This window comes from Pleuronectes platessa, chromosome 6 (genome assembly GCF_947347685.1).
Source record: "Pleuronectes platessa chromosome 6, fPlePla1.1, whole genome shotgun sequence".
Taxonomy (NCBI): domain Eukaryota; kingdom Metazoa; phylum Chordata; class Actinopteri; order Pleuronectiformes; family Pleuronectidae; genus Pleuronectes; species Pleuronectes platessa.
This window is the reverse complement of record NC_070631.1, coordinates 24,452,655-24,478,986: the sequence shown is the minus strand read 5'-3', so window position 1 is coordinate 24,478,986 and position 26,332 is coordinate 24,452,655. Positions and strand designations below refer to the sequence as shown.

The 26,332-nt window shown below is 41.7% G+C and overlaps 5 protein-coding genes across 14 annotated transcripts in view; 1 reads left to right on the top strand and 4 right to left on the bottom strand.

Annotated features, from left to right (window-relative positions):
* Positions 1-808, bottom strand: part of LOC128442074 (collagen alpha-1(XX) chain) — a 34,549-nt gene extending 33,741 nt beyond the window's left edge. For all 3 annotated transcript variants that reach the window (XM_053424266.1, XM_053424267.1, XM_053424268.1), the window contains exon 1: positions 704-808. The gene's annotated coding sequence lies outside the window, so the exon portion shown is untranslated. The remainder of the gene's footprint in view (positions 1-703) is intronic.
* Positions 809-2,075: 1,267 nt separating this feature from the next.
* Positions 2,076-11,342, bottom strand: slc35c2 (solute carrier family 35 member C2). 6 transcript variants are annotated; one of them, XM_053424269.1, is made up of 10 exons: positions 11,236-11,342; positions 9,672-9,885; positions 9,017-9,167; positions 8,602-8,665; positions 8,389-8,461; positions 7,326-7,494; positions 6,444-6,527; positions 4,944-5,119; positions 3,914-4,043; positions 2,076-3,482 (listed from the first exon to the last, which is right to left on the bottom strand). In XM_053424269.1, the coding sequence occupies exons 2-10, from the start codon at positions 9,780-9,782 to the stop codon at positions 3,337-3,339; spliced, it is 1,104 nt and encodes a 367-aa protein (XP_053280244.1). In that variant the 5' UTR covers positions 9,783-9,885; positions 11,236-11,342; the 3' UTR covers positions 2,076-3,336. The 6 variants fall into 6 exon arrangements, with proteins under 6 accessions (XP_053280244.1, XP_053280246.1, XP_053280245.1 ...); XM_053424271.1 differs by having other exon boundaries at positions 9,672-9,882; positions 11,236-11,334; XM_053424270.1 differs by lacking the exon at positions 11,236-11,342 and adding an exon at positions 10,213-10,448.
* A 16-nt stretch (positions 11,343-11,358) lies between these two features.
* Positions 11,359-12,056, top strand: taf13 (TATA-box binding protein associated factor 13). Of its 2 annotated transcripts, none has more exons than XM_053424279.1 (2): positions 11,359-11,448; positions 11,575-12,056. In XM_053424279.1, exon 2 carries the CDS (start codon positions 11,576-11,578, stop codon positions 11,948-11,950), a length of 375 nt encoding a protein of 124 aa, XP_053280254.1. In that variant the 5' UTR covers positions 11,359-11,448; position 11,575; the 3' UTR covers positions 11,951-12,056. The 2 variants fall into 2 exon arrangements, with proteins under 2 accessions (XP_053280254.1, XP_053280255.1); XM_053424280.1 differs by having other exon boundaries at positions 11,372-11,448; positions 11,572-12,056.
* Positions 12,057-13,048: 992 nt separating this feature from the next.
* On the bottom strand, positions 13,049-16,377 carry LOC128442077 (troponin C, skeletal muscle). 2 transcript variants are annotated; one of them, XM_053424277.1, is made up of 6 exons: positions 16,284-16,377; positions 15,443-15,494; positions 14,865-15,008; positions 14,475-14,589; positions 13,979-14,115; positions 13,049-13,707 (listed from the first exon to the last, which is right to left on the bottom strand). In XM_053424277.1, exons 1-6 carry the CDS (start codon positions 16,284-16,286, stop codon positions 13,676-13,678), a joined length of 483 nt encoding a protein of 160 aa, XP_053280252.1. In that variant the 5' UTR covers positions 16,287-16,377; the 3' UTR covers positions 13,049-13,675. The 2 variants fall into 2 exon arrangements, with proteins under 2 accessions (XP_053280252.1, XP_053280251.1); XM_053424276.1 differs by having other exon boundaries at positions 13,049-14,115.
* Positions 16,378-18,031: 1,654 nt separating this feature from the next.
* LOC128442078 (troponin C, skeletal muscle) lies at positions 18,032-23,751 on the bottom strand. Its single transcript, XM_053424278.1, has 6 exons — positions 23,650-23,751; positions 21,885-21,939; positions 21,460-21,603; positions 20,626-20,740; positions 19,907-20,043; positions 18,032-18,456 (listed from the first exon to the last, which is right to left on the bottom strand). Exons 1-6 carry the CDS (start codon positions 23,650-23,652, stop codon positions 18,425-18,427), a joined length of 486 nt encoding a protein of 161 aa, XP_053280253.1. The 5' UTR covers positions 23,653-23,751; the 3' UTR covers positions 18,032-18,424.
* Positions 23,752-26,332: the final 2,581 nt, after the last annotated feature.

Genomic DNA, 26,332 nt, shown 5'->3' with positions numbered 1-26,332 from the left:
GCCCTTGCACAACGGGACAGACGATAGATCTGGAACAATGGACGATCTGATTTTATTTGGAGCTCGATAATATCATGAATGGGCTTCAACTGACTTTAACAAGTAGCATTAAAGTGATGATGCTAGCCACCTTTTTAGCATCCATGAACATTATAAACTCATAAAAATACACAATAACTAAGTTATAAGTACATAAAGTAAGTACATCTTGTGATATATTATTTATTTGTCAACAAGTACATGTCCTTCTGTGGGAGAATAATAGTGAAGGCTATTCATAAAAATAATAATGATATTAAATACGTCTTCACAGGAAAAGGTGCAATTGCAGGAAAAACCTACTTTAATCCCTTAAGTATTATTCTACCAGTAAACAACTACATTATAATGTGTTATATAACATTATATAGATATTGAACTGAGGAGCTTCAGAAACTGCGCACATTAGCTTTTTGCTCAACGTAGCAGTCAAATGGAAAGAAGTGGAAATGGAATTGGGCTTTAAGTGATAATTATGTCACCAGTTATTTATGAAGTCTATAAGTTCACAAAATGAAGGCTCGAAGCAGATTAACCTGTGTCCGCTGGCGGAAGTTTAGTCTATTTTAAAAGGAGAAGCAGTCAGACTTCAGTGCACCGCTGAGAGAGAAACGGAGAAAGGAGAAGGAAGTGGTTTTGTTGGAGCAGCCAGGTGAGCTCTTACCTGGCCGAAGTGGGACTCCTCGTTATTCCTCCACACGGGCTCCGCACTGCAGCAGCGACATACCGCTAAACTGAGGCCAGCTCCCCTCACCGCCAGGTCACCTCCTCGGGGCTGAAACCCGAGAAGAAGGGCCCTCCCGCCGCCCCAGCATGGGCGTGGTGCTCTTGAGGAGGAGGAGGAGGAGGAGGAGAAGGAGAAGAAGAAGAAGGCTGGGAGCTCAGCCCAAAACATGTCTTTAGAGGACACGGACTAATTAAATGTTTCCCAAGCTGCTGTGTTGCTGGGATGTGAACTAGCTGCTACATCAGTCTGGAGGCTGCAAGGTTAAACAGGGTTAAACGCACTGTGGGTAAAAGTGGATGAGACCATAAGTCATAAGGTGCTTCCTGACATACACTGAACTCTGGATAAACTCCCTGAACGTTCTCCAAAGGGGCTGAATGTGTTAACAAAGTGAGAGGAAGGAGTTTCTCTGTCCAGCTCATGTGAGAATCAGGATGAAGAAGTGGTGTCATACACGTAGACGACACAGAGGAAGATGTCAAGACAGCTTTTGGTGTTAAGGGCCGACACCAATGTTGGTGTGCTGTTGAGAAAACATGTGATCTCCATGGAATTAAAGCTTTACATCCTGCCTCTGTCTGCTGCACCTCCCCTCACCTGAACCCTCCAGAGATGTCTGTGTGGTTGTGAATGGGACTGAGCAGAGAATCTCCTGCTGCGTGGGTTTACAAACTATACAAGATCAAAGCAATATTTATGATTTGGGGGGCTCTGCACATGGAAGCGACATGTTTCTATAGCTTCTCCATCTATAGGTGCGTATTGAAATATTTGAATATCATGGTAAAGTTATTTTTTCGTAATTTAATGGAAAAAGTCAAACTTGAATATATTCTAGATTGTGCTTGATTGGCCAGTCAACTCGCCTGAACTGAACCTCAGAGAATCGAATTAAGTATTGTTAAGAGGAAGAAGAGAAACACAACAATACGGATAAGCTGTATGCGGCTGGCAAAGCAACCTGGGTGTCACTAATGCCTCAGCAGTGCCACACTGCATTGAAGAGTAGTTAATGCTAAAGAACCCTGCATATTCAACATACTTTTCAGCAGTTGGACATTCCTGTATTATAAATCCTTGTTCGATACATCTTAGCAAATATATGAAAACTTCATCTGTATTTTAGAGCCCCAGTACCAGAGACCTTTGCTCCCTACAGGTCTAACAGGTGACCAAGTGTGCACAAGTTCAGTTTCCTCAGTGATGGTTATCGTTAGCATGGCATCATGGACACATTTGATCAAATGAATCGACAGGAATTCAATAAAAACTAAGTTTATAAGGAAGAATGAGAAAATGAAATATATAGTGGGTTTCCCTTACACATTTATTCTGGAATTAAAAATATAATTTAGACTTCTTTTTCCACATCATTGCAACAATGCTGCATTTTTACAGAAAATCATGAAAAAAAACAACAACATTGATATGGCTTAAAACTGACTGAGAATTAAATCATGACAGATTTTAAAAATAGCTCTTTGAAGACATTAAAAAGGCACATAATGGTACAACTGTCTGAGATCCATTACATCCTGCAGCACTTTTTGTTAGTTCTGTTAGATTCTGATTAAAAATTACTACATTGTGATATGGGCCAGTGTTTGGACACACACTATAGCTTCATGTTGAATGGGACTTCATTCCATCAGACCTGACATCTAGCCAACCTTTGTTATGTTGCAGCATGCGTCTATTTTACTCTTAAGACTTTGTGTCTTTTTAGGGATCTGTCACATCGGCCATATTTTAAAATGTACGTAAACATTGAGTGGGCTTGATAAATCAAATTAGTCAATCAATGGATATCTAATCTGAATTTTAGATAATCAATTAAACATTTGAGCCACTTTTTCAAAAAAAATATACTAAACATTCCCTATGTTAAAAGTTTCTCAAATGTGGTGACAGGAGTTGAGTTTTAAGATGAACCTTAAGGCTTTAGGTCAGGTTTTTTTTTTCTAAGAATTATTTGATTAGTCAAGAAAACAACCTGCATATTCAGATTTACTCCTCCTACTTCCTAATCACGGTGATACCAATGTTCTCTAAATTCTAGTTGATTCTTCCTCAAACCAAATGCTTGAATTAGAACATTCTCACAATGGCCTTCACTTACCTAACAATTAATTATGTGCAGGGACATGTGCCAAACACATGTATTTAGGTATATATAACAAAGTCAGAAGATATTCCCACAGTGTGACAAGTCTATAGCAAAGAAAAATGACCCACTACAATTCAAGGTGTCAAATTATCACCTAAAATGTAAAGCTCTCCTCCCCCATACATCTTACTTTGACACTTGCATGTATTAGCTACATTTCAGAAGCCCCCCCTAAGGCAAAACATCATAACTTGTCTCACGTTCAAAGTCCACAGTTAATGTACAGCTAATTCCCGCCCGAAGACACGATCAGTAGGAGTAAAGAGCTGGAGAGACTGTTCCATCTGTGTCTCCAGAGCAGTTTTTTGGAAGTGCTGAAGCACTTATTTGGTGTGTAATGAGAGAGCTGTAGAGCCATGTGTGGTATGATGGCAGTCAAGACTTCATTGGCTCCTATCCTATGTCAGTGCAGAGTGATTTCTTGCTCCTCGTCTTCGTCGCTGTATCCATCAGCGGCTGAATCCTCTGCATTGTCTCTGTTCTGCTGCAGCAACGGCAACTCAAGCTCTGGGCTTCGACTGTTCAGCTGCCTTAACGTTGGGACCTTATCTGATGGAAAAAAAATACCACAACGTCGACGTCATCATCGCTTTTACCTCAATCCAAAAACTTGCCTGATTATTACTACATGAACGTAGATGTTTGAGCTTCACAGAGCGTTAACGCTAAAGGCTGTTTTCTCCTTTACCCACTGAGGACGGAAAGCTTCACTGTGCTCATCGTTTGTCAGTCATGTTTCTGTTATATATAGAACTTACATATTATGATGTGGAAAAACTTAAAGCCTGAGGATAAACTGTTCAGTGGGTTACCAAACATCTTGTACAATGGATAAACTTACAAAATTAGCACATTTGACACATCATTAAATATGTCTCGAGTTGATTTTTTAAATATTTAATTGATTCTCATTATGTTGTTGCTAATACAAATTCAAACCATATCTTAAGAATAAGAGTAAAACAAACTTACTTACTTACTTTTTGAATAGTACGTCTTGAGTCCCACATGTAATGAAATGCCACACAGGCACACAGTGAATCCAAGCCAATTCAGCAAGCTCATTTTGTCTCCCATCAGAGCTGATGCTAAAAGCAGAGTACACACCTCCTGCAGGAAAACAAGACAACAGAGGGCGACCGAAAGAGTTATGTGTTAGAGAAACATGAACAAGTCCAGAATGCTGCATCTTTGATGCTTATTACAGAGCAAAAAAACTAAAAGTTATTGGATTGATTAAAAATGCAGGCAACTGTTGATGTGTTCAGAACTGCAGCAGGAACAGAGCTGTCTGCATTTCAAAGCTCATCCACAATTAAAGGTTCATTGTGTAGAATGTAGTGACATCTACTGGTGAAGTTGCATGTTGCAGCTGAATACCCCTCACTTCACCCTCCCCTCCCAAAAGTGAAAGAGAATCTGTGGTAGACTTTAGTTGTCATAAGAAATCAAAAGGTGTTTGGTTTATCCAGTCTGGACTACTGTTAAAATACATTTATATATAAAATATTTACAATTTAGATGAGACACACTAATGATTATTTTGTATTCAATTTCTGCCAATTAATCCCTTTCACCTAAATCACACTTAACCTTTAAGTATTTTAAAGCCAACAAAGTTGTGGAGTTTAAAACCCCCTGAAAGAACCCATAATAAAGATTACCAAGTAAAAGTATATACAAAGTATTAAATGAGGGTAAAAATGCTAAAAAGAGAGTTGGCTCCTCTCCCTCTGCCCGTAGAGGAGTTAGCCTTTCGGATTTTTTGGTTCGTCATGGGCACCGACAAATTAGGTGTCTCTCACTGTGTTGCCAAATTAGCACATTCGCCCGGGTGTCACGTATCATTCAGGGCCAATCTGAGCCGGAGTCGATTAAAACTACTGTGTCTACGTCACAGTAATTTGCTCAGTGAGTGAATGTGGATTGTATCTATTCCCATTGCAGACAGAACCCAGATGTTAGTGAGTGTTAGTTGGTTTAATGGGGCTATATTGAACTGAAAAGCACCTTAAAGATCCCTGATATTGATAGAGTAAGGCTGGAAGTTCGGGAGACGAGCAGGAACTCAGAGAAGCCTAAACCAAAGGCCAGCGACCCGCCGATACTCAGTGTGAAGAGTGAGTATAGGAGAGGTGAAAGCTCTGTCACCCGGAACAGCTTTTCTGAGGTACTGAGGCTCAGCCCTGGAGAGAGACAAGAGGAGAGAATCAACACAAAAGCATCATTAATAAGACATCAATTCATATCAAGGCCAATTCGCCATAGAGCTTGTATGAAGATGTTCTCTCAGGGAATGCATAACTTTAAAATGTCACTGCGAGAGCTGCTTGAGCCTGCAGAGGTTTACCTGTAGATTTGGGAGGCAATGCAAATGAAAAAGACAGAGTAAAGCATCTAATCAGTGTTGGATCTCTGGCAGGCGATGGCAAGCATCTGGAATGTCACGTGTATCACAAAACATAAGCGTATTCACACAGTCAGGGAGCGGTGTTTACTCACTCTCATAAGAACCCAAAACCACATTAAGCACATTATGACTGGTTTGGGGTGTGAAACAAATACAGCTAATGAGAAAATATTTGATCTGCAGCTACATGTTACATTGACTATTCAAGCTGAAAAGCAGGAGTGAAGTAATGTAAGCATGTGTGGCACTGAAGGCTCGGTGGAACTATGGGTCTGCCTCAGTGCCCACACTCATAGATATCAGTAACTACTAAACTGCAATTGGAAGTCTCCGCCAACCAGTGCAGTTGCAGTGGCTCCAGTTGTTACTGTCACCGTAACTTGACCTTTGACCACTGAAATGTTATCAGTGAATCTATGAGTCCAACTTTTGAAGAAGTTACCTAAAGGCAGACTTGCGATATCATGTCCAAGAGGCTAAAAACATGTTTTTTAAAGGGATAGTTCATCCAAAAAAATGAAAATTCACTTATTATCTACTCACCACTATGCCGATGGGGGGTGGGTGAAGTGTTTGAGTCCACAAAACACTTCTGGAGTCTCAGTGGTAAACTTTCTTAGAGCAGAATCCGATGCAACGTAATAAAACAACAGAAAAGCCATATCCCCATCATCATAGGGGTGAGTAGATAATGAGTGAATTTTCATTTTAGTGTGAGCTATCCCTTTAAGTCGTTCTTGAGATGTCATATTCACAAGAATTGGACGAATGGATTGAAAACTCAAAAATATTATGCCTTTCGCCAGCATGGAGGCATAAACACAGAGATGGTAACGTTCTCCATGTGGCAAAGACGCGAATGCAGTATTCTTTATTATTTTTATAATGATTATATACAGTATTATTTCATTATCATCGGAGGTAAAAGGTTGATCAAAGAGTCTCTTACCTTAAATATACAGGTGAAATATATGCACAGGAATCTTTAAAACATCTGTTTTTGAAAACAACTCAAATTCTGTAATTAGGCCTGTAGAGGTTAGTTTGCTGCATTACTGCAGAGTGACGAGGACACAGTACAGCTGCAGACTGAATCTCACCTTCGTTAAACAGGAAGAGGGGAAAGAGGCCAACGAACATGAGGGGTTGTAGGTGGTACATGGCGTCTATCGGGTTCTGAAGGCCTGAAGGAAGGAACAATATTCAAATTCATGTTAAAGAGGAGGAATACCGGTTTAGAGCAGATAACATCAACATTTCATGGCTACTGTCAAACATGAATACGAATTTAGATGTACTGAACAGTGTTGAATGTACTGTTTTAATTGGATTGATATTAAATAATGTATTTTTATTAGTATTCTGCAGCGCTTCTTTCAAAGTTTTCCCATGACACTATTTATTTATCAATTAATTCAATGTGAGAAGACTGTGAGGTAAACTGCACAATTATTTTTAACTGACAGTCAGATTTACCATTACCTCCACCAAGAAGGTTATGTTTTTTACCCCTGTCTGGTTGTTTTTTGTTTTGTTTGTAAGCAAGATTACGCAAAAACTACTAGACGTATTACCTTCCTGTCTGGAAGGATGTGGTTTGGGTCAGGGATGAACCCATTATATTTTGCTGCGGATCCAGATCAGGGGATGGATCCAGGAATATTATTAATTTATTTATTCAACATTACAAGATTGACCCGTTTTGAGGCATTTGAATAATGAAGGAATAATAATAATAAAAAAACGGACATATTTAGGCGACTGATTTTCTATCCCTGTGTGCAATTTGGTGCAGCTTGATTGCATTTAAATGGACCATAGGTACACGCTCTACTGAGTGCCAATCTAACTTCTCATTTGCATTAAAAGCTGCCTCTCTTCACAAGTAGTGGTTCAACCCACCTCTTTTACTAACTCAATTCATTCAGGGACCACTCAACAGAAATTCATCATTTTCAATCCGACAGTGAATCAACACTGACCCAGCTCTGCCTTTTGCATCAGGAGCTGGGTGAGGGTCCAGCGGATCCCCCCTATGAAGGACGCCAGCAGCACCATGACGAACCCCTCCAGGTTGAACTGGGTTGACTCGTATGTAAACATAAACAGACCGCTGGAGATCAGCAGGACCACCACGATCAGGAATGGGTTCTGATTGAAAGGGACACAAAAAGAGAGAAAGAGAGTAAGGGGTCAGGTATAAAAAAAACATGAATGACCAAACTAACTAAAAACAAAAAGTCAAACTAAATGTGAGGAAGATTTATCAGGAATTAGATTGGAATACCATTTCGGGAATTAAGTCAAAATGTAAAAGAAAACATCAACTCCTCTCGTCCTAAATCCAGCTATGAGGGGGACTGACAGCTGTGTGAGCTGACAAAGCGTAGACACATTGATATCCTTGCATTATTCCAGTCCAAGCTATTCCAGTTGCAGAATTGCAGCCACCGTTTGCCAGATTGTGTGGTTTCTCCTTTTCAGCAGAAGCAGATTTCTCTTCTCTTTTCTCTACAAAGCCCGAACACTGATTAGAACATGCACTAACTTCCTTGTTATCAAAACTAAAGAATAACGTCACCAGTGCATTTGCACAAGGAATTATATATAGGCAGGCATGTGTTAGTAGTTTGATACATTCTTTCAAAGTTTGACTTAAATCTCCAAGTTTCTGGAATCAAGCATTATGTTTTATAATATCTCCAAGTACACTTTCTATCGGTGCTCAGTTTGTATTAGAAGTGAGTGAATGTTGGGTACAACTTATTTCAATATCCAGAAGAAGAATACAGCAGGGATCAGGTTATAATAAATAATTTGTGATCAACAAAGTTATTGAGCATGCGGATTATTCTGTTTATATAAATGTCATTGTCCTTTGATCTCTTCCTCAAAGTTGCCGAACCTTCTGTTCTTTTTGGTTGTTTTACTAAATCCAGGAAGCAGAGCGTAACTCCAGAAGAAACAATTACACGATTCATATTTTTTGCACAACACATGATTTCCACAAATGTTTGAGGTTGAAACAAAGAAATTCTCACTCACCGGCTCCTCTAGTTTGAACAACAAGGAGAAAAACAGGATAAAGAGTACTGCCGTGGACTTGGTCATGGTGTACCTGAAAATAATATGAAACAAGAGCCCCGCAGCGGAATATTAAAATACAATAATGGGTTAAATATAACACTAAAAAGCTGAGGTTTGTCAGTTCATACTCAAGTCATATCTCCTATTTAAAAAGCATATGTTCAAACTCACAAGCTAATGGTGATAAAGAGTAAACTCCAGTTGGAAAGTCCAATATCCAGTGCCGTGGCCAAGGCTGGTGAAGACAGAATATAGGACTTTAAGAAAACATACTGAAAACACAAGGATAATAAGGATAACGGTGAAAAGAGATGCTTTGCAGTAGGTTATCAATAATTTAATACATAAATCAAGTCTGCTTGTTCATGATGGTTAAAAGCCGTATTGGTTTGATCAAATCTCCAACTATCCCTGTACTGATGATGTAATATTTCTATTACTGTGGACCTAAGTCAAAGGTTTTCACTCAGTCTTCTTAGTCAGACATGATTAAGATCTGTCATTTCTCTGTATTTCTCTGAATACTTTGCACTGACTTCCCAGCAGATGAGGGGAAAACTCTCAAGAGCTCAAACTAAAATCTCACCAGTGGGCGCCACTTTTATGAGGTAATCTGACCAACTCAGAATAACACGGGATTTCCCTGTCCAGCACTGCATGGCCCTTCTCGTCAGAGACGACAGGCAGAAGATGATGGTGAGGTGAACCAACGTCATGAAGAGGGGGTAGTGGAAACCCTGAGAGGGGGACAGAAAAACAGAAAGGGTCATCTCAGACAGGGACGAGGTTGAGATGGGTCATTTCCCACTGTTCCTACACTTCACTTTCACACATGCAAAAAGCAGCGGGAGGTGCTTTTCTCAGATGCGTTCACAACAGCAACAAATCCTCCACAGGATTCAGGTGAGGGGTGGTGCAGCCGGCAAAGACAGGGTGCAATTTAAAAATTCCACTACGGAGATCATTCGTTTGTGTTCTCAAGAGTTCAGCACATGTCATTAAGCAGCGATAGTTTCACTGTATGAAAGTGTGTGTGAATGAGTGAATGGCAAATCTGTACTGTTATTATTATTATTATTAATAATAAAGCACGTCTAGTTGTCATCGAGACGAGAAAAGCTTACATAAAATAGACCCATTAGCATTTTTAATCGTCTTCTTTAATCACCAGAGGTATAAGCCGATATGAGGAACAGTTGCATTTAGGAAGCCAGCTGTGCTGTATGAACTCCTTCACTTACCCTCATCAGCCATTTGTTGTAGAAGGTGATGCCGATAGAGAAGCTATAGTAGAGGAGAACCAATCCAACGTTGCGAAGCCCCCGACAGAGGAACTGGACAGGGCACGCCATGTAGGGGCTGCCAGGGTCAGCTGTCCAGCACAGACAGCTACTGAAGGGAGGTCATCTCCTAACTGACTCTGAATCCATCCCTGTTGTCACCCATGTCTGACTTCTTCAGGAGAGAGGGAAACCCCCGTGTGGTGGAGGAGAAAGGGGACGATGGGGGACAGAGAAATACAATCAGAGTTCTGCTGTTTTACAGAGATCAAGCATATGGTTTTCAGATCAGCAAATAATCCCAGTGCAGAGTTGACAGAAACCAGTTTGATAACCACAGGGAGCTAGCTGCTAAACCACGTCAGCTAACTGTTGAGCTACAATCCACCTAATGTTAACCACATTGAACCGACACGAGTTAGTTCAGAGCTATTGATTAGACAGCATCTTCCAGTATCAGCGACTGAACTCCCCGGAGGCTTAAGACAGTGGTTGCACTCACCAGATGTTGACTGAGTTTGACAGCACGGATCTTTGGCCGCTTGTTATCTGCGCTAACTATCCCTTTAGCCCGTTCATCCACCTGCTGTGTAGACCAGTAGGTAGGTGGTGTCAGTAAATCAGCGAACGTGTGGCTGAACGTTGAGCTTTAACCCTCCTCACTGTCTGTCTGAAACCTGTGACAGAGCACACAGCGCGATCGCCCCTGAGAGGTGTCAGCATCGCACGGCGACAGCCACGTAGACCAACCCCCTTATTAATATTTGCAGTGTCCGTGTGTCACCTACAAGTCACAAGCACACACACTTAAGGCCTAAAACGAAATGTCCGAAACCGCCCTGCAATTCGGCGTCCACACAACCATTTACAACCAACCAGGAATGGATACGATGTGATACATGTGTGCTTTTCTTGCTTTGCTGCTGTGCCCAGAGCTCGCTGCGCCCCCTTGGAGCACGAAAATACCACAAGCCAAAACTCTAAGTGGGCTTCATATTCTATCTCTTTAGCCCAGGGCTGGGATCATTCAGCCTATCACCACAAACCCTGTTGTTGGCTATACTGTTCACTGTGTTTGTACTAGCCCTGGGTCAGAGCTCATGTTTACATCTACGGTCGTGACGCGTCCCTCGGCTGCTCTGGCAGGAAGCAGTCCAGTTAGACACCCGGCAACTTTAAGCACAGCGTTTAGCATATGTCTCAGGGTTAACCCCGCAAACCCGGGTCAGCAGCCGGGCCAGCAAGTCCTGGGCTAAACTTCGGGTTGGTTAGCCGACTTTGAAAGGTGGCAGAATGATGCCAATGTTAAAGCTACCTGCGCTTTAGCTTAAGGCTAACAGCTCCTAAGCATCAAGCTAAGTGAAGTGTGAGAAATAGCCACACGGCTAGTAAACAATGCAGCACGGCGGCGACCCAGACAGAAGAGCGTCATATCTTTGCATTAAGTTTGGCCTCGGCTTGACATGAACGAGGCTGGGGGGGAACGAAGCAGTAAACAATAGAACGAGTTAATAGAGCAGCCTACCGTCAGTCATGGTGACGGGTCACTATGGTTGAGCAGCATGTGCAAACTTTGAGACGCAACTATCATGACTTGTGGCAAAGAGCGTTTAGGCGAAATAACCACTAGGGGCAGTATTTATTAAATTGAACGTTTTTCTCCATGGATCTCTTCCGCAGTCAACAAACCAGAGGCGGAAGTAAATACAGGCCGTTGTTCTCCTGGCTGAGAGGAAAGGTAATGCTTCTTCTTTGCTGGATATTATATGCTATGTCTTTGACTGCATATTAGTCAGCGTCACAGCTCAGTGCCATTAAGTTGCACGCGGCGTTGACCACACTTATCCGTGTTGTTTTCCAGCAGAATGGCGGATGAGGAGGACGAGACCGGCTTCGAGGAAGAGTTGGACGATGGCACCGGCGGGATGGACGCTGGCCACGGGAAGAGGAAGAGGCTCTTCTCCAAGGAGCTGCGGTGCATGATGTACGGCTTCGGGGACGACCAGAACCCGTACACGGAGTCCGTGGACATCCTGGAGGACCTGGTGATCGATTTCATCACGGAAATGACCCACAAGGCCATGTCCATCGGGCGCCAGGGCCGCGTCCAGGTGGAGGATATCGTGTTCCTGATCCGCAAGGACCCGAGGAAGTTCGCCAGAGTCAAAGACCTGCTGACCATGAACGAGGAGCTGAAGAGAGCCCGGAAGGCTTTCGATGAAGCCAACTATGGCTCGTAAAGTCACCCTGGGACACTTCATACACACAATATGGCTGTTTAGTTTGTTTACATGCTGTCGGGGACTGTTTTAAAATAAAGTTACCCTTATATGGTTTTATCAGTCAGTTGTTAAGATTAATGTGATCATTTACCAGAATAGATCTGAACATTAGACATGTTTACATGGACACCAATATTTTGATATCAACCTTATTAAGACAATAATCTGAATTAGACACTCACGTAAACAGCACTTTCCCATTACCTGAACAAGTGTTCAGACATGTTTTTGTCTAAATCACTTTATAAATTTCGACTTGAGATTTCACAGCATTTTGCGACTTCGACATACAACATTTCCCAACTGCCTGACGGTGCATGCCCTGATTAATGTCATGAGACATAATCAGACTATGCTCTGTAACATGTAAGCAGGAGTATGATAGAACATTCTAGTAACATACCTGGGTAAACAATCAAAGTAATGGCTTGTATTGAATAAGGCCAATATTTGGAATATTGCTGTCCATGTAAATATAGTCAGTGACATTTATGGCCTCAAAATAACAGACACAAATCAAGTGAAATATCAGTATCAGCGTAACACTGCACTGTATGTGCAGCCACTGCTTTACCTTAGCTTGGAGTTATGATGTCTAGAGCTGCAAACATAAGTCACTGTTTTAGTCATTGTTTGGAGGTATTTTGTTAAGTAAAAGGATCAAAGGTCTTCAGTAGCAGCTTCTTCGCTGTGACAATTTGCAGGTTTCATCTTGCAATTTGACATAGTTGCCTCGCCAGGAGTTCTTGACCTGTAAAATGGAAGCCCCTACATTTCATTTAAGTATCTGCAATACGATGGGCTCCGTGCTGTCATCTCAGTGGCCAGATAGATACTCGCCTCCTGTGTGATAGGGTTCATGGTTGTGAATCCCACCTTCACATAGTCCTTAACAGAGCTTTGTTAAGGACCCCCTTTCCCAGACGATTAAAGTAATCCCATTCCAATCTGTGGCCGGCTCACATGTAAACAGCTCTGATCACAATAATGACTGTTGAGTCTGAGTGTTTGCCACAGAATCTGCTAATAAGGACAAAACTGTGGTTCAAACAGAAATGGACAAAAATAAGAAACAAACAGATTTTATTGATATTCCTCAAACCATTTTTTTTTTACACTGACCATAAATATGACAGACCAGCTACAAGTGACCATGTGTTAGTTAATTTATTCTGTTCAAGCAAATTACTTCTTTGTACAGTGAAGTGGTTGAATAAATTGGTCTAAGTAGCAGGTAACAGGCTGCCATTCTAGCTAGATTACATCTCGATCAGATCTTTACCACCAGAGCGGGGAGGATGGTGGGGCGGGGGGGTCGCTGATGACACGTATGCACGCTATGCATACTCCAAAGGGTGTGTGCGGAGAATTTCCCCCTTTGTTGCCTTGCCGTCCTGTCACGAAGTACAGTTTCAGCGCAGCATCCATAGGCCGTCTGCATTCACAAACAAGCTGGGGCAGAGTGGAGCTCAGCCAGCGACCCCCCCAACCCGCACCCCAGCTGGGTGCCCGAGCCGTCTGTTAAGGATATCAATGAGGATGGAGAAGAGAGGCAGTGAACCCGGTGGACAGGGGGTGTGTGTATGAGGGTGGGGCGGTGGTATAGTGGGGTCAGTAGGATAGTGTGTATTCAGAGTGGGGGGTTGACGGGGGAAGGAGGAATGTCCATGAGTCTTTCTGGTTTTACTGCACATTCTCCATCATCTTGAGGAATTCTGGGGTGGAAAAATGTAAAAATAGAGCATTTCCTTAATACCACGATATTGTTAGAGGCTAAACTCTGAACATTAAAAAAAATATAAACACAGTCAAACAGAATTGTCATTACTAAAATTTAAATATTAGGTACTATAAATTATTTGTAGTGCTTCAAACACTCCCCAGGTCCTTTAGTGCTATAATCAACAGCAGAAAAAGTAATGTTCCGGTAATATTCAGACATCAAACCAAACTTATCATCATCACTACCATGGAGACTATACATACCATCATAGTCCAGCATGCCGTCAGCGTTCTTGTCTCCATCCTTCATCAGCTCATCAATCTCCTCCTCTGAGATGGGCTCACCGGTGCTGCGGATGATGAAGGCGAACTCCTCTCTGTCGATGTAGCCGTCGGCGTTCCTGGACAAAGCAAACAAAATGTGTAAGGTTGTAAATATAAACAAGCATCTATGGTAAGAAATAAAGATCCTGTCAGCAGAAAATCTGTGTATATGTATGTTCTGTGGATGTATGACCCTAAGCACTCAACAGATCTTTTTTTTTGGCATGTATGGAGTTAATGTGAGTGGACTCATGTTGTAGGGGCCTACATATTTTGACAGTCACACAGTCAGAGTATAAGGACTATTCCTTGTGGTTCCCCATAACGTAAACCATTGCGTTCAACATGAACACGTGTTTTAAAGTTATGCTCAGGTACGTCTTAAGTGTGAGAGCCTGCGTGTGTTTGTGTGTGGGCAGCAACAGTGGGACCGTACTTGTCGAACACACGGAAGCACTCTGCCAACTCTTCCTCGCTCTTGCCGGCCTGGTCCTCCTTTAGCAGCCTCACCATCATGACCAAGAACTCCTCGAAGTCGATGGTACCGCTACCTGAGTTTAAACAAGAGGCCACATAACAGATTAACAACGGTCAGCCCGGTGCCACGCGCACCATTTTACGCACGAACAACTAAATTAATCACTTAAGTTTAGTGAAACCCGTGAAGCCAAACATAGGTCACTGATTTTAAGTAGAACCAAGTATATAAAGTTTCGGTTCTTAATGATGCCTTTCCACGTATTGTTGGCTGCTGTGTTGCTTCTGCGTAAAAACGCTCATTGCGCACACCGGGCTTATCACAGATACACTGTGACCCGTGGCTCACCATCCTCATCGACCTCCTCGATGATCTCATCCAACTCCTCTCTTGTCGGGTTCTGGCCCAGCATCCTCATGACTTGTCCCAACTCCTTGGTGCTGATATCACCGCCACCGTCGGTGTCGAACATGTCGAAAGCGGCTTTGAACTCTGGGTGAGACAAGAAGACACGGTCAAATTCCGACAGATACTAGATGTGCTGAAATAAAATTTGAAGATGGAATTATATGACGATTACGCATCAATAACCCCCCCTCCACAGACTTCAAATTTAGCTTAAATAGACATAATCATATGTATTAATGACTGAAGTAAGTCATCCTAAAACTTGCTGTGATGTGCTGAGCATCCTTTCGCTCACTCAGTGCCGGGACTGCACGAACGATCTCATATTGTCTCCCGTTTCTAATGGGACTCGTTGTGAAAATGAATAAAATCATAGGATGTGGAACCGGAATGGTTCCTTTATACTTCGCCATCAGATGTGATACCATTGCAGAAACAACTAGTCCGCTTGTCGTTAGTAATCTGATCCACTAGTCGTTCCTGTGCAAAGTAACGCGTTACTGTAGTCTTTTACTCACCAGCCAGCATTTCCTCGCTCAGGTAGGAGCGGGCTTCTTGTTGCGCGTCAGTCTGGAAGAAAACAGGGGACACGATGTCACATCATGATTCACTACAGGCTTCATTCATATAGTCCAGTTAACACCCAGTCACACCGAGTCTCACAGAAACGGTCTCACAGTAGCAACAGTCGCAATTCCCACGGACATTTAAAAAAAAGTAAACGTTTGAATCAACATTTTAAAGTGTAAACTATATTATTCCCTACATTTCAGAAGATGTGTCTAAAATATTGTTTTTTTTAAAAGAAAGTGTATTACTAGAGTTTCTGATAATAACAATTAATCAGTCATGTCGGATTTCTTTGCTGTGTCTCAACAGGTTTTTGTGCCGGCTGTAAATTAGTGCGGCTATTTCCGGCTCAACACATTAGACTCTGCTGTATATGGCCTGCAGACATCCAATCCCTGGGAATTTGTTGCCCAAGCAGAATCCGCAGCTGACACCCACCCGGCACCCACTCTGAACTTTCTACCAGGATTAAAAGAATTAGCAAAAGATAACTTGCTACAACTAACAGGCTGTTTGGAAACAATTCAATTCAAATGCAACTAAACTGTTTCCGAATGAAAAATGTAGTGATATTCTAATTAGATCTTTAAGGGTAGCCAACAAATTAACACCTACGCATCATTCACGAAAGGAAACCTGCTCAGTAGATATATTTTTACGCATTCATATTCCACTAATAGTTATTAAATGTCCACTTCACAATCTATCGTTAATATGATTTAATAACTAATGTCTACTTGGCCTCAACTCGAAATAGTTCATCTCATTTGCACAACTGACTGGTCTTACCATGTTTGTGGATTAGCTTTCCCCCCCAAATATCCAAGGATAAAAGAAAAGCCCAAAGGAGTGGTCAATCCGTGTGCACACCGACAGAGAGACTAAACGTCAAGTGATGGTTCACAGACACTTTAAACGGGGGAGCCAGATCCCGCCCCCTGCCTCTCACAGGCCTCCAGATTTAGTATCCTGAACTTTTAGGGTTCTGGGGCCAGGCCAGGCCAATCACACTTTAGAGAGGAAAGCTCTTGTTTCTTGAAGTTGCAAGACTGAGAATGTTAAAGAGAAAAGCAGGAGCTTTTATCTCAACTTTGGTTATAAATGCCATAGTTCAGAAATGTACACAAAAGAACAGAGATGCAAAATACAGTATTTTTTTAAGGGGATGAAATAAATATGCTAAATTTATTTCAGGCTTTCTCTGACATGGTTTGTTGAAACTGAGACCACGGGATACTGTAAAGCAACACACATCAAAAACTAATTACAACTGAATGCATTGGGTTACTCCATAGAAATTGCTCAATAAAATCTCTCAGTGGTGAACTCCTAGAATGGTTGAACTAAAATGTAGCCAGTATTTAAAAAGAAATATCAATAAAGCTACAGATCGTGCAGCTGATCTGGGTGCTGGTGATTTCCATTTAGGCCTTGTAAATATAAGACAGTGGATGAGAAGGAGGGAGCCAAAGATTTCAAAGTAGGTAACAGGTTTTGTGATGACGCCATTTCAATCTGGGTGTGCAACTTCAAACCCAAAGAAAAAGGCTGGGGGCTGGACCAAACCTCACCCAACCCCCCCAACACCACCACCAGCCGGCCTCCACCCTTTTAGCCGGGCCCTGAATAGCATGCAGGTTTTTGGGCTGTGAGAGAGAACAGGGCCGCAGGGCATATGCTTCACATACACACCCGTTGCCGCTTTGCAACGGGGGTGTATGGGAATAAAAACAACCTGCTGCTCCTTGTATGGTGGGCAGTTCCTGCAGGAGGAGGGCCCCGGGTGAGAGACGGGATAGGAGGGGAGGATGCTGAGGAGGGGAGCAGTTGTGGAGAATGGGGGTGGGATGTTGCTTTTGAGAGGTGGTGGGGGGCTTGCAGGCTATATACTCGCGAGGGAGACCTCCATTTTCCAAAGGGAGAATTAACTCATCTGCTCTGAGACTGATTGTCTAGACTTCTAATGGCTTCACCTCCTCTCACACTGGGGCCTGGCCACTGGGGGCACTGATTTCCGCGCTGGGAGACATCTGCGTGAAGATCAGCAACCGAGCGTTACCTATGTGACAGACTTAGGGGGAGTTGCAAGAGATGCAGTTGAAACCAGATCATTGAAAGTTTCTGCAGTGACAGCTCTCTTGTGCTGAATGAGACAGGAAAGTTGGTGCCAGGTATTATCTATGCAAACACTGCTATTTCAAAGTCCAGCATGGAGGATAGTCTGGGTCTGGAACAGAGATAACAGCAGCTGAACAGTGTGTGTGGGTTTCTGTGTAACAGGACAGTGTTGCTCGTGGTGCAGAACGCTAACATGCCCTTGTGTCTGTGTATATGACCGCTTTTCATGTAGTTGTGTGTCTGTATGCGTATCTGAGTCTGTGGGGATCTACAAGTCCCAGAGAGAGTTGAACAAAAGAAAGAAGCAGACAGGAGTTGGACAAGATCAGGCGTGTCAGGCATGCATGGTAGAAAAAATTGGTAAACAATAAGCATGAAGGAAAGAGTTTATTTATTTAAAAAGAACAAGACAAGGGTGGTAGGAGAATCAGTATAGAGGACGTTGAGGGGATGGGAGGGTGGAAACCTTGGTGGTGTAGCATTTCTGTAGGAACGGCAGCTGCCCAGCAAACAGCTGGGTGGCCCGCGCAAGGAGATGGCAGGATGGCAGGGGGAAAGTGTCTTCGTCTTAAATGGTTTGAAGGGATATTTATAGATATCGTCACCCAACCCTGGGGCCTCGTATGAGAAGGGGGTAGGGATAAAGGCACTTGAGTTTCACTTGTATCCTGTAAGATCACTCAGAGAAATCACGTCCACAATCATACAGGGTTATACAACGTTTTGCTTTTGCTCCGAACAGATTTCCATCAGACAGAGTGCTTTACATTCTCTCCCAGGCAGGGTCACCAAGGAAAGCAGAGCTGGTCTCATTACTGGACGTTCTCCATCATTTTCAGAAACTCTGGAGGCACAGAGAGAGGACGGCAACAGTTAATCAAACAACCCACCACCAGCGGTATATTACACTTATATGACTGATGACTGATTTGGTCTAGTGAAAAGCTCAGCGGGCAGACGAAATCTGTGCCATGTGCGAATGTCAGGTCCAAGTCAAATGAAGGCGAGCACCTGTTTGTAATCTATATTTGGTTATGATGAATAGTTCTTTATTCCAGTCATTCTATGTCCGCTTATTTCAATTGTAATCATTTTCAAATGACTATTTATATTTCTTCTTCTGCTATATTTCATCTCTATTCTATAGTTTGGCATTTTGAGATCTATAAGAATATGTTTATTTGGTTATAAAGTCATGTTTTCTCTTATAGACTGTTTTATACTGGGTTATGTTCCATGTCTTGGCCTGGCAGAGTGAATTTCTGAAGAGGCAGAAAAATAATTTGAACACTTTGGTTTTTGGACAGAAACACCCAGGCTAGCTGTTTCTCCCGTTATCACTCTGTTTGCCATCCTTAGCTAACAGGTAGTTTTTTATTAACTTCTGAGCACCAGCCACTGCAAGGCGCCTATTGTTTCTTATTTTTTTTACTAAATTAAATCACATTTTCACAAAACTCCAAGACTTATAACTGAAATGAGTCTTGCACATGGGCCTGGCTAAAAAGCTTTGTCACACCTAAACACCGGCCCCCAGAGCATATTTCACTCAGAAGTATGAAAACTGGTAGCCTCTTAGCTTTAATCCATCAAGGTGTTGGGTGTTGGCCATTTTTAATTTTGGGTGTTTACAGGAACTGTCCATTAGCTAAATTCTCAAAATTGTCATGTAAAATCCAGCCCATAATTTTGATGTTTTGCATGAAACAGTGAGTTGTGTTCAGTGTTCATGGTCAGATAAACCCCACGCTCTACATTTCTGTTTCCTGAAGATATCTACATGACAAAATGTAGTCATAGTCATAGCACCACCTACTGGATACAAGAAATCATATATTAATTATTTTCACTATCAGTGGTCGCATAGCCTGATCTGACTATGCTAAGCATCTTCGTATTCTAATCGAATTTAAGCATAAAGACTGTACAAAACAAGGGGGAACCATCTGCTTCTTTTCAAAGTTCATAACATTTGGCAACCAATAAAACTCACCGATGAAGACTTCATTTCATGTTTGCTTAATCCAAACAAGAGCTGTAAAAATAGAGGCTTTAATATTGAGACGCAGTGATGTCTATCTATCTACCTACCTACCTACCTACCTACCTACCTGTCTGTCTGTCTATCTATCTATCTATCTATCTATCGATCTATCTATCCATCTATTCTCCCTCAAATAAATATGATTTTGCCTCCTCTGCTGTGAACAAGCTAATTCAGTTTTTCCTGCTTTTTCTCTCTCTATTACCACACTGCTTTATCTACGTGAACTCTACAAGTTGCTCACTCTCACCATCAAAATCAATCTTTCCGTCCTTGTTTGTGTCCGATTCTCCGAACATCTCATCAATATCTTCCTCTGCGACTGATTCTCCAGTTAGATGCAGGATTTCTCCAAACTCCTCCCGGTCGACGAAACCATCTCCATTCCTGCGGTGCGGGGGGGACTTTCAAGTTCAAACAATACTAACACTGTATGTTCTATAGAGTCAAACAATATGGATATTTTTAGGCATCTACAATGTATTATTTCAGGGTTAAAAAGTGAAATCCAACCATATATGTACATATATACACATAAAATATTTTTGATCAAGATCCTTTACATTTGATCAAGAATCATAACTGAAGTACTCACTAAGGTGGAAATAAATAATAAATGTTAGTGCTCTCTAGTGGACATAAACAGTTGTGCCTAAGTAATGTGAAAAGAAACAATGGCAACATCCCCAGAGCCAGAAATCAAACCCTGGACATTTCAGTCATTTCGCAACAAGATACTTCAAACAAATTGTTATGTTGCTTGCTCACTGTGGGAACTATCATTTTTAAGGACTCAATCTTGCTATAAAGAGTGCCTTGAGATATAGTTTGTTATGATGTTTTTTACCCAAACAATTGAATTGAAATGTAAATATATCATAAACCATAACAAGTTTCATTTTTGTTATTGTAATTTAATCTAATTTATTGACTCTTTAGTGTAGCCACAGTGCTAAGTTATTGTCATACTTGTCAAAAATACGGAAGCATTCAGAGAGCTCCTCTTCACTCTTCCCAGTCTGGTCCTCCTTTAACTGTTGCACCATCATGACCAGGAACTCCTCGAAGTCAATGGTACCGCTTCCTGAAAAGAGGGGAGGTAAATGAGTGAGGGGGGGGGGGGCAAGTGGAATCAGAAGTATGTTTAAGCTTTTTAAATGGTGTGTTTATTACACAGAATTTCTTCCCAACAGAGGAGATAACAGATCTGGACCTGGATCAGGAAAGGATCGTATCTCTACTTTACAAAGTTTTTAATCTTTTGTTGTCCTCAGGGTACCAATACGGAAAATCATTAGAAGACATTTCATGGTCACACACCAAGGAAAATGTGGTTCAGTAGAGAAAACCCCCTCCGAATATTCTGTGACAGTCCCAAAGCTTATATTGGAATTCAGTATTCAAAGCTCTGGACACTCTTTTTGAGCCACCTCTTGTTCTCTTTTCAGGGTTTGCCTGAAAACCAGCATTCGTAGGAAAGTATTGTTGAATAAACACTGGATCTAGTCATGGCTTACACTGTTTTGGTTAATACCTTTTTTTGTACATATGCAGATCCATTCTGTGATAAATATTTATCCAGATAACAATTAAATTATCATATGCAAAGGTGTTGGGGCCAATTTCCAATTGTCAATGCACTGGGGACAAACACTAACTTGCCTTCGGTACAGTTTGGGGCCTCTACTGTGGTTAAAGAATTGAGTGAGCCGTGTGATCCTGTTAATCATCCTTAAAACGATTTGCATTCAGATTTGTCTGATATTATATACAGTCTATGGTCAGATCCCACAATGACCTCACCATCTTCATCCACCTCCTCAATGATGGCGTCCAACTCCTCTCTTGACGGGTTCTGGCCCAGCATCCTCATTACTTGTCCCAACTCCTTTGTGCTGATGTCACCGCCACCGTCGGTGTCGAACATGTCGAAGGCCGCCTTGAACTCTGAAGAGCGCAAAAAAATTGTTCCGACTCAGAAAGTTTCAGCTTTAACCAGCAAAACTAAATCAGAATATAAAATTATTTCTTGTGCTCAAACGCTATAATTGGGATGCTCAGTTTTACTTGATAAATACAAGACATTCATACATGCATTTTCAACTGCGGATTCAGTCTCACTGACTTGCCATTCATGATTCATTACAAACATCAGAAGGTTGAAGACAGTCAGAGGAGGACCCTCAGGTAACTCATTCATGAAATAGAGTGGATAGAGGAGGACTTACCTGCAATCATCTCTTCCGTCAGGAAGGAGCGGGCATCACTTTGGGCGTCAGTGGGCTTCAGACAAGGAAATGGAAAAAGGTGGGAGGGGCAGTTGTGGAAGGATGAGAGGGGACATGGAAAGAGAGATAAGTTAATCTTTCTCATCAGACATAAACAGTACACCTGCAGCTGCATAGTCACATCATGGATCCAATGACCTAACAAAACGCATTTCTGAATCTTCTTGCCCATTTACTACAAATCATATCTATACTTTTGGTCTTTTACTAGTGATCATTGCTTCCAGACTCACTCAAGTGCTTTTCTATCTTTTAGGCAGCGAGACGAAGATTCATAGTCTTAAATATTGTTGGATTTAGTAATCTATCTTTCTCAAGTTTTCATAATATAAAGTATGCTGTGTAGTAATACATGATAAAACATGTATTTCTTTTTCATGCTGTAGTGCACTGAAACACTGGTAAGATCCCTCCTCTTTGAAGTTGAGCTGTTATTTTCCATCCAGCTTGAACAAACCAAAGGAGAAACCTAAAGCCAGACGTATTGTTGACTGAGTGACCGCCATTGGCCTTGAAATAGTGTTATAGGTCAGGTAAGATGTCATGTTTAATCCCCCGCCAGCTGTCTGCACCAGCTAATAATGGTTCTTAAAGGGGAACGCAGCTCAGTATAAAAGTCACTCATCACAAATTTAGGACTTTCTGCTCATTATCTATGAGGAAGACAATAGTTGAGGTTTCACACTGAAACTGGTTTTGTTGAGCTCTACTTTTCAAGACTGGACCAACCATTTAAACTTCAACCCGTTGGCTTCTTAATTTGTCCATTAATCCAGACTTAATTAACATCATACTGTAGATCATACTGTGCATGTAATAGGACTCTTTCTTGACAGCGTATGCCATTTTCTCAGTGTATTTAATTTTAATTCAGAAACAGCATGAAACACCACTGGGTCTTGTGCAAAGTACTTCTTCAGTGTTCTTAGAAACATTACAGAGTAATTCAAAGTGTACCAAAAGTAACAGATCCTTAAATTGAGTGCTGGTCCACTTATATCGTTATATAAACCATTATTTGTCAATAGTTCAGGAGGACAGTAAGTTATTTTCATCGTTTACTTGACAGAACTTCATCAATACTGTGATAGTTCTCTTTAAAGCTAATTTTAAGGTGACACTTGGGAGAGGATTTGAGAGGGATTTTTCCCAAGGTGATTGTCCTAAGTTAAGACACTCATGGAAGGCAGCATGTCCTCTCACTTTACTCAGCTGTGAGCGTTCTATATTTAGTATCGCCCCGTCCATCTAACTATCAATCAAATTGAGCTAACTTACAAAGAGTTGTAACACCAAAGCAGAACGAAATCATATGATGCTGTGAACAAAGGGGGGTTACAGACATTGAACAGAGGTTTCTAACTGCAGGTAAGGTAAATTATTTCTTTTGTCTATAGTAGGCATCATATAAAGAAACAACAACAACCAAAATTAAAAGACAAAATTTGCAAACAACATTAATCTCCCAAAAAACATTTCAAGAATCCAAAGAGATAAAGCATCGCTTTCAGTGAAATCCAGCCATGGTGCAGATGAAGACTCGCTGGATGACTGAGGGGGAGCAGAAGATGTAATCATCTCCATCCTCTGTCGCCTGGATTTCAATCCTCATCAATGGAAAACAAAAGCAAATCTCCACAGAACAAACTACATTTCCTTCTTCTCGTGGCCCCTTTTACCTCCCTCTCAGATGTCGGTCTCTTACCATGGTGGCTGGCTGTGCTGAACAACAGACACCGGTAAAAACAATAGTCTGGGGAATGAGGTCTCCACTCCACACTGTTCAGGTAGCACTGTGGCTTTTTACTCCCCTCCCTAAGTACCCTCTTACCCCTCTATACATTTACTGAAAATGATCAGGATTGGGTAAGAGCCCCCCTCCTCAGACAGGAGCCAGCCAATCAAAACCAACTTTAATTTGTGCCCTCTTACAATGCCCTGATGGACATCCCCTTGTGTTACACTCTCCAATCCCCCATATTTAGATAACAGTCAACCTCAGTGACATTCATGTGAAAAAAAGAAAACGCACCACAGGCATTGGGCAGCTGGAGGTTATTTTGGCAGAGGATCAACTGGGCATCACAGTGCAGATGGACACTTGATGTCACATACTGTAGAAGAACCAGAGTTCATGAACACACACACACATACACACAAGCACACGCACACGCACACACGGATTCTCTGACCCCTTCACAGTGTCTGTTAACCCATCTATCTGCCTGTCCTCCTGTCTTCACCACTGCTATGTGTCCTTGCACTTATGACATCTGTAACTTAAGAGGTCTGGAAATGGGGTCGTGGTCTGACACAGCTGTACTCCACCTGTAACCATTTCAGCTATTGCTCTCTGACTCTCACAACAAACCATATTAATTGGCTTCAAACAGGCAACGGCAGCAGAGATTACAGCTGGAAAAAATAAATAAAGTTGAGTTGTATTGACATGGATGAGCTTTACCTGTGTTTATATATTCATATACATCATTAAGCTCCCTGTTGTACTGTGCATAGTGCAGGATCTCGTACTAAACGAAACACTTGCTTATCATGTTATGAAAATGAAGAGGCCGCAGTAAAGCTAGTTACCGACTGTAAAATTAGCTTAAATGCTAACATGCTCCCAATGACAATGCTTATATATCTATATCTATATGTTAATGTTTGCTTATTTGCTTAGTTTCCCTAAACACAATTCAAAGGTGAGGCTTTGAATGTCATTTGTTTATTGATGAGGAGCTGGATTTGTCTGATAAATGCAATCTAATATCAAATGCATGTCCATAATTCCTTTCCAGTTCACACCACCAAGTCAGCTGATGGAAACTCATGAGTTAATTGAGTCCGTGCTGATCTTGGTGAACTGTGGAATTTTAAGCAGTAAGGCTCCGCAGCCTAGGCTCGCTCTCTGGAAATCTATTTATGCCCAGTGTTCCGTTTCATTGCCATGGAATCAAACGCTGTCCTTGCTAATAATTAATCAGGCTTCTAATCCCGAGATCCAGTCCTGCACACAATGTGCTTAATTCATAATTACAGTTTTTTTCGATTGCTAAAGCATTATTTTCAAGACAGGGCCCGGTGTTAAAAGACACTACACACAATCAGCACAACCACACACCCAATCAGCAGAACACTTCAGATACTTTGTAAAATGAAACACTCTTGTAAAAACTATACACTAATTTAGCAAAACCATATTTTTTTACCATATGTAACATACACACTTCATATGACTTAATTCTGTTTTAGCCAGTTACACACTGTTGTTGCTAACCCCAAACACTTTTAGCAATTCCAGTTCTCAGTGATTAGAGTACTGTAAGTGAAGTACCCCCACGTTGCCCTGGGACATGGATTATAGCCCCGTGAGCAATGATATTTCTGCCTCTCCTTCTTGTTTTTGTCAGGTTGAACCCTGCCTCACCTATGTATATGAATTAATGCACTATTTCCTCATCCATCTGTGAAACTCTCAGAAACACAGTGAAAAACAAGATTGTGTAGTTCAGCATAGGTCTGGTATACACAACATTTACATTTTAAAGGTTACGTGTGCAGTATGCAACATCACAGTGCTAAAGTGAACAATACACACCTCCACATACTCATGCCACTGCCGCAGCCTTCGCCTCCCCCGTGGATTCCCCCTCTCACCTTCACTCTTCTTCTTTTTTGAGCACAAGCTCCATTTTGGTTGAAAACAGGTGAACTAAGCTGCTGCATTTGAATAGTGCTTTAACCTGATTGGTGTGTCTACAATTACTGTAATAACCAAATTGATCAAAGTAAAAGTGCACTGCTGTACAGACACAGCCCATTCCAATTAGGAAGGATAAGAACAGGGACTGCACTATGGTTTTATTAAGGTATAATCATCTCAATCTGAAAATCATTGTGAAAATCAATTGAGCCTGTGGGCGTGGAAGTGACTCATAGAGCACGTCCAGCAGTAAACGGCCCATCCCTGGAGGGAGAGCCATTCAGCAGGTTGTAATCTGCAATTTCTCCCCTCGATGTCACTAAATCCAACACACTTAACCTTCTGGAAGCCACTAGACTGAAAATGAAAAGGAGCTTAAACAGAACATTAAATAACCCTCCTTTATAACTGTAAGAGAATCTTTGTTGACAGATTTAAACAGCCCATGCTGGTCTCATCACAATTTCGTAGGAAATGCTACTAAAAGTAATTCACTAGCATTCGTATGAATTCCACTAAATTGTGATTCAGGAGGCTGGGGACACGTGACCTATACGCTTCTCTCTCTTCATGAAAACAAAAAACATGGCGGACATTCATCTCCCTAATATGAAAAATACATATGAAGTCTGCACCACAGTGATTCAGCAGAGTGACAGCCGCAGGAATAAGCTGTTCCTGA

Excerpts from the sequence above, each read along its gene's own strand:
- taf13 (XM_053424279.1), top strand. The coding sequence starts at position 11,576 with ATGGCGGATGAGGAGGACGAGACCGGCTTCGAGGAAGAGTTGGACGAT.
- LOC128442078 (XM_053424278.1), bottom strand. Across the intron at positions 21,604-21,884 it reads GACGGAAGAGATGATTGCAG|AGTTCAAGGCGGCCTTCGAC; the intron begins GTAAGTCCTCCT and ends TGCGCTCTTCAG. Across the intron at positions 18,457-19,906 it reads CGGAAAGATTGATTTTGATG|AGTTTCTGAAAATGATGGAG; the intron begins GTGAGAGTGAGC and ends CTGTGCCTCCAG.
- slc35c2 (XM_053424269.1), bottom strand. The coding sequence starts at position 9,782 with ATGGCGTGCCCTGTCCAGTTCCTCTGTCGGGGGCTTCGCAACGTTGGA. Across the intron at positions 8,462-8,601 it reads CTCTTTATCACCATTAGCTT|GTACACCATGACCAAGTCCA; the intron begins GTGAGTTTGAAC and ends TATTATTTTCAG. Across the intron at positions 3,483-3,913 it reads CAAGACGTACTATTCAAAAA|ATAAGGTCCCAACGTTAAGG; the intron begins GTAAGTAAGTAA and ends TTTTTCCATCAG.
- LOC128442077 (XM_053424276.1), bottom strand. Across the intron at positions 14,590-14,864 it reads CGAGGAGGTCGATGAGGATG|GTAGCGGTACCATCGACTTC; the intron begins GTGAGCCACGGG and ends GTTTAAACTCAG. Across the intron at positions 14,116-14,474 it reads TGCTTCCGTGTGTTCGACAA|GAACGCCGACGGCTACATCG; the intron begins GTACGGTCCCAC and ends TGCTTTGTCCAG.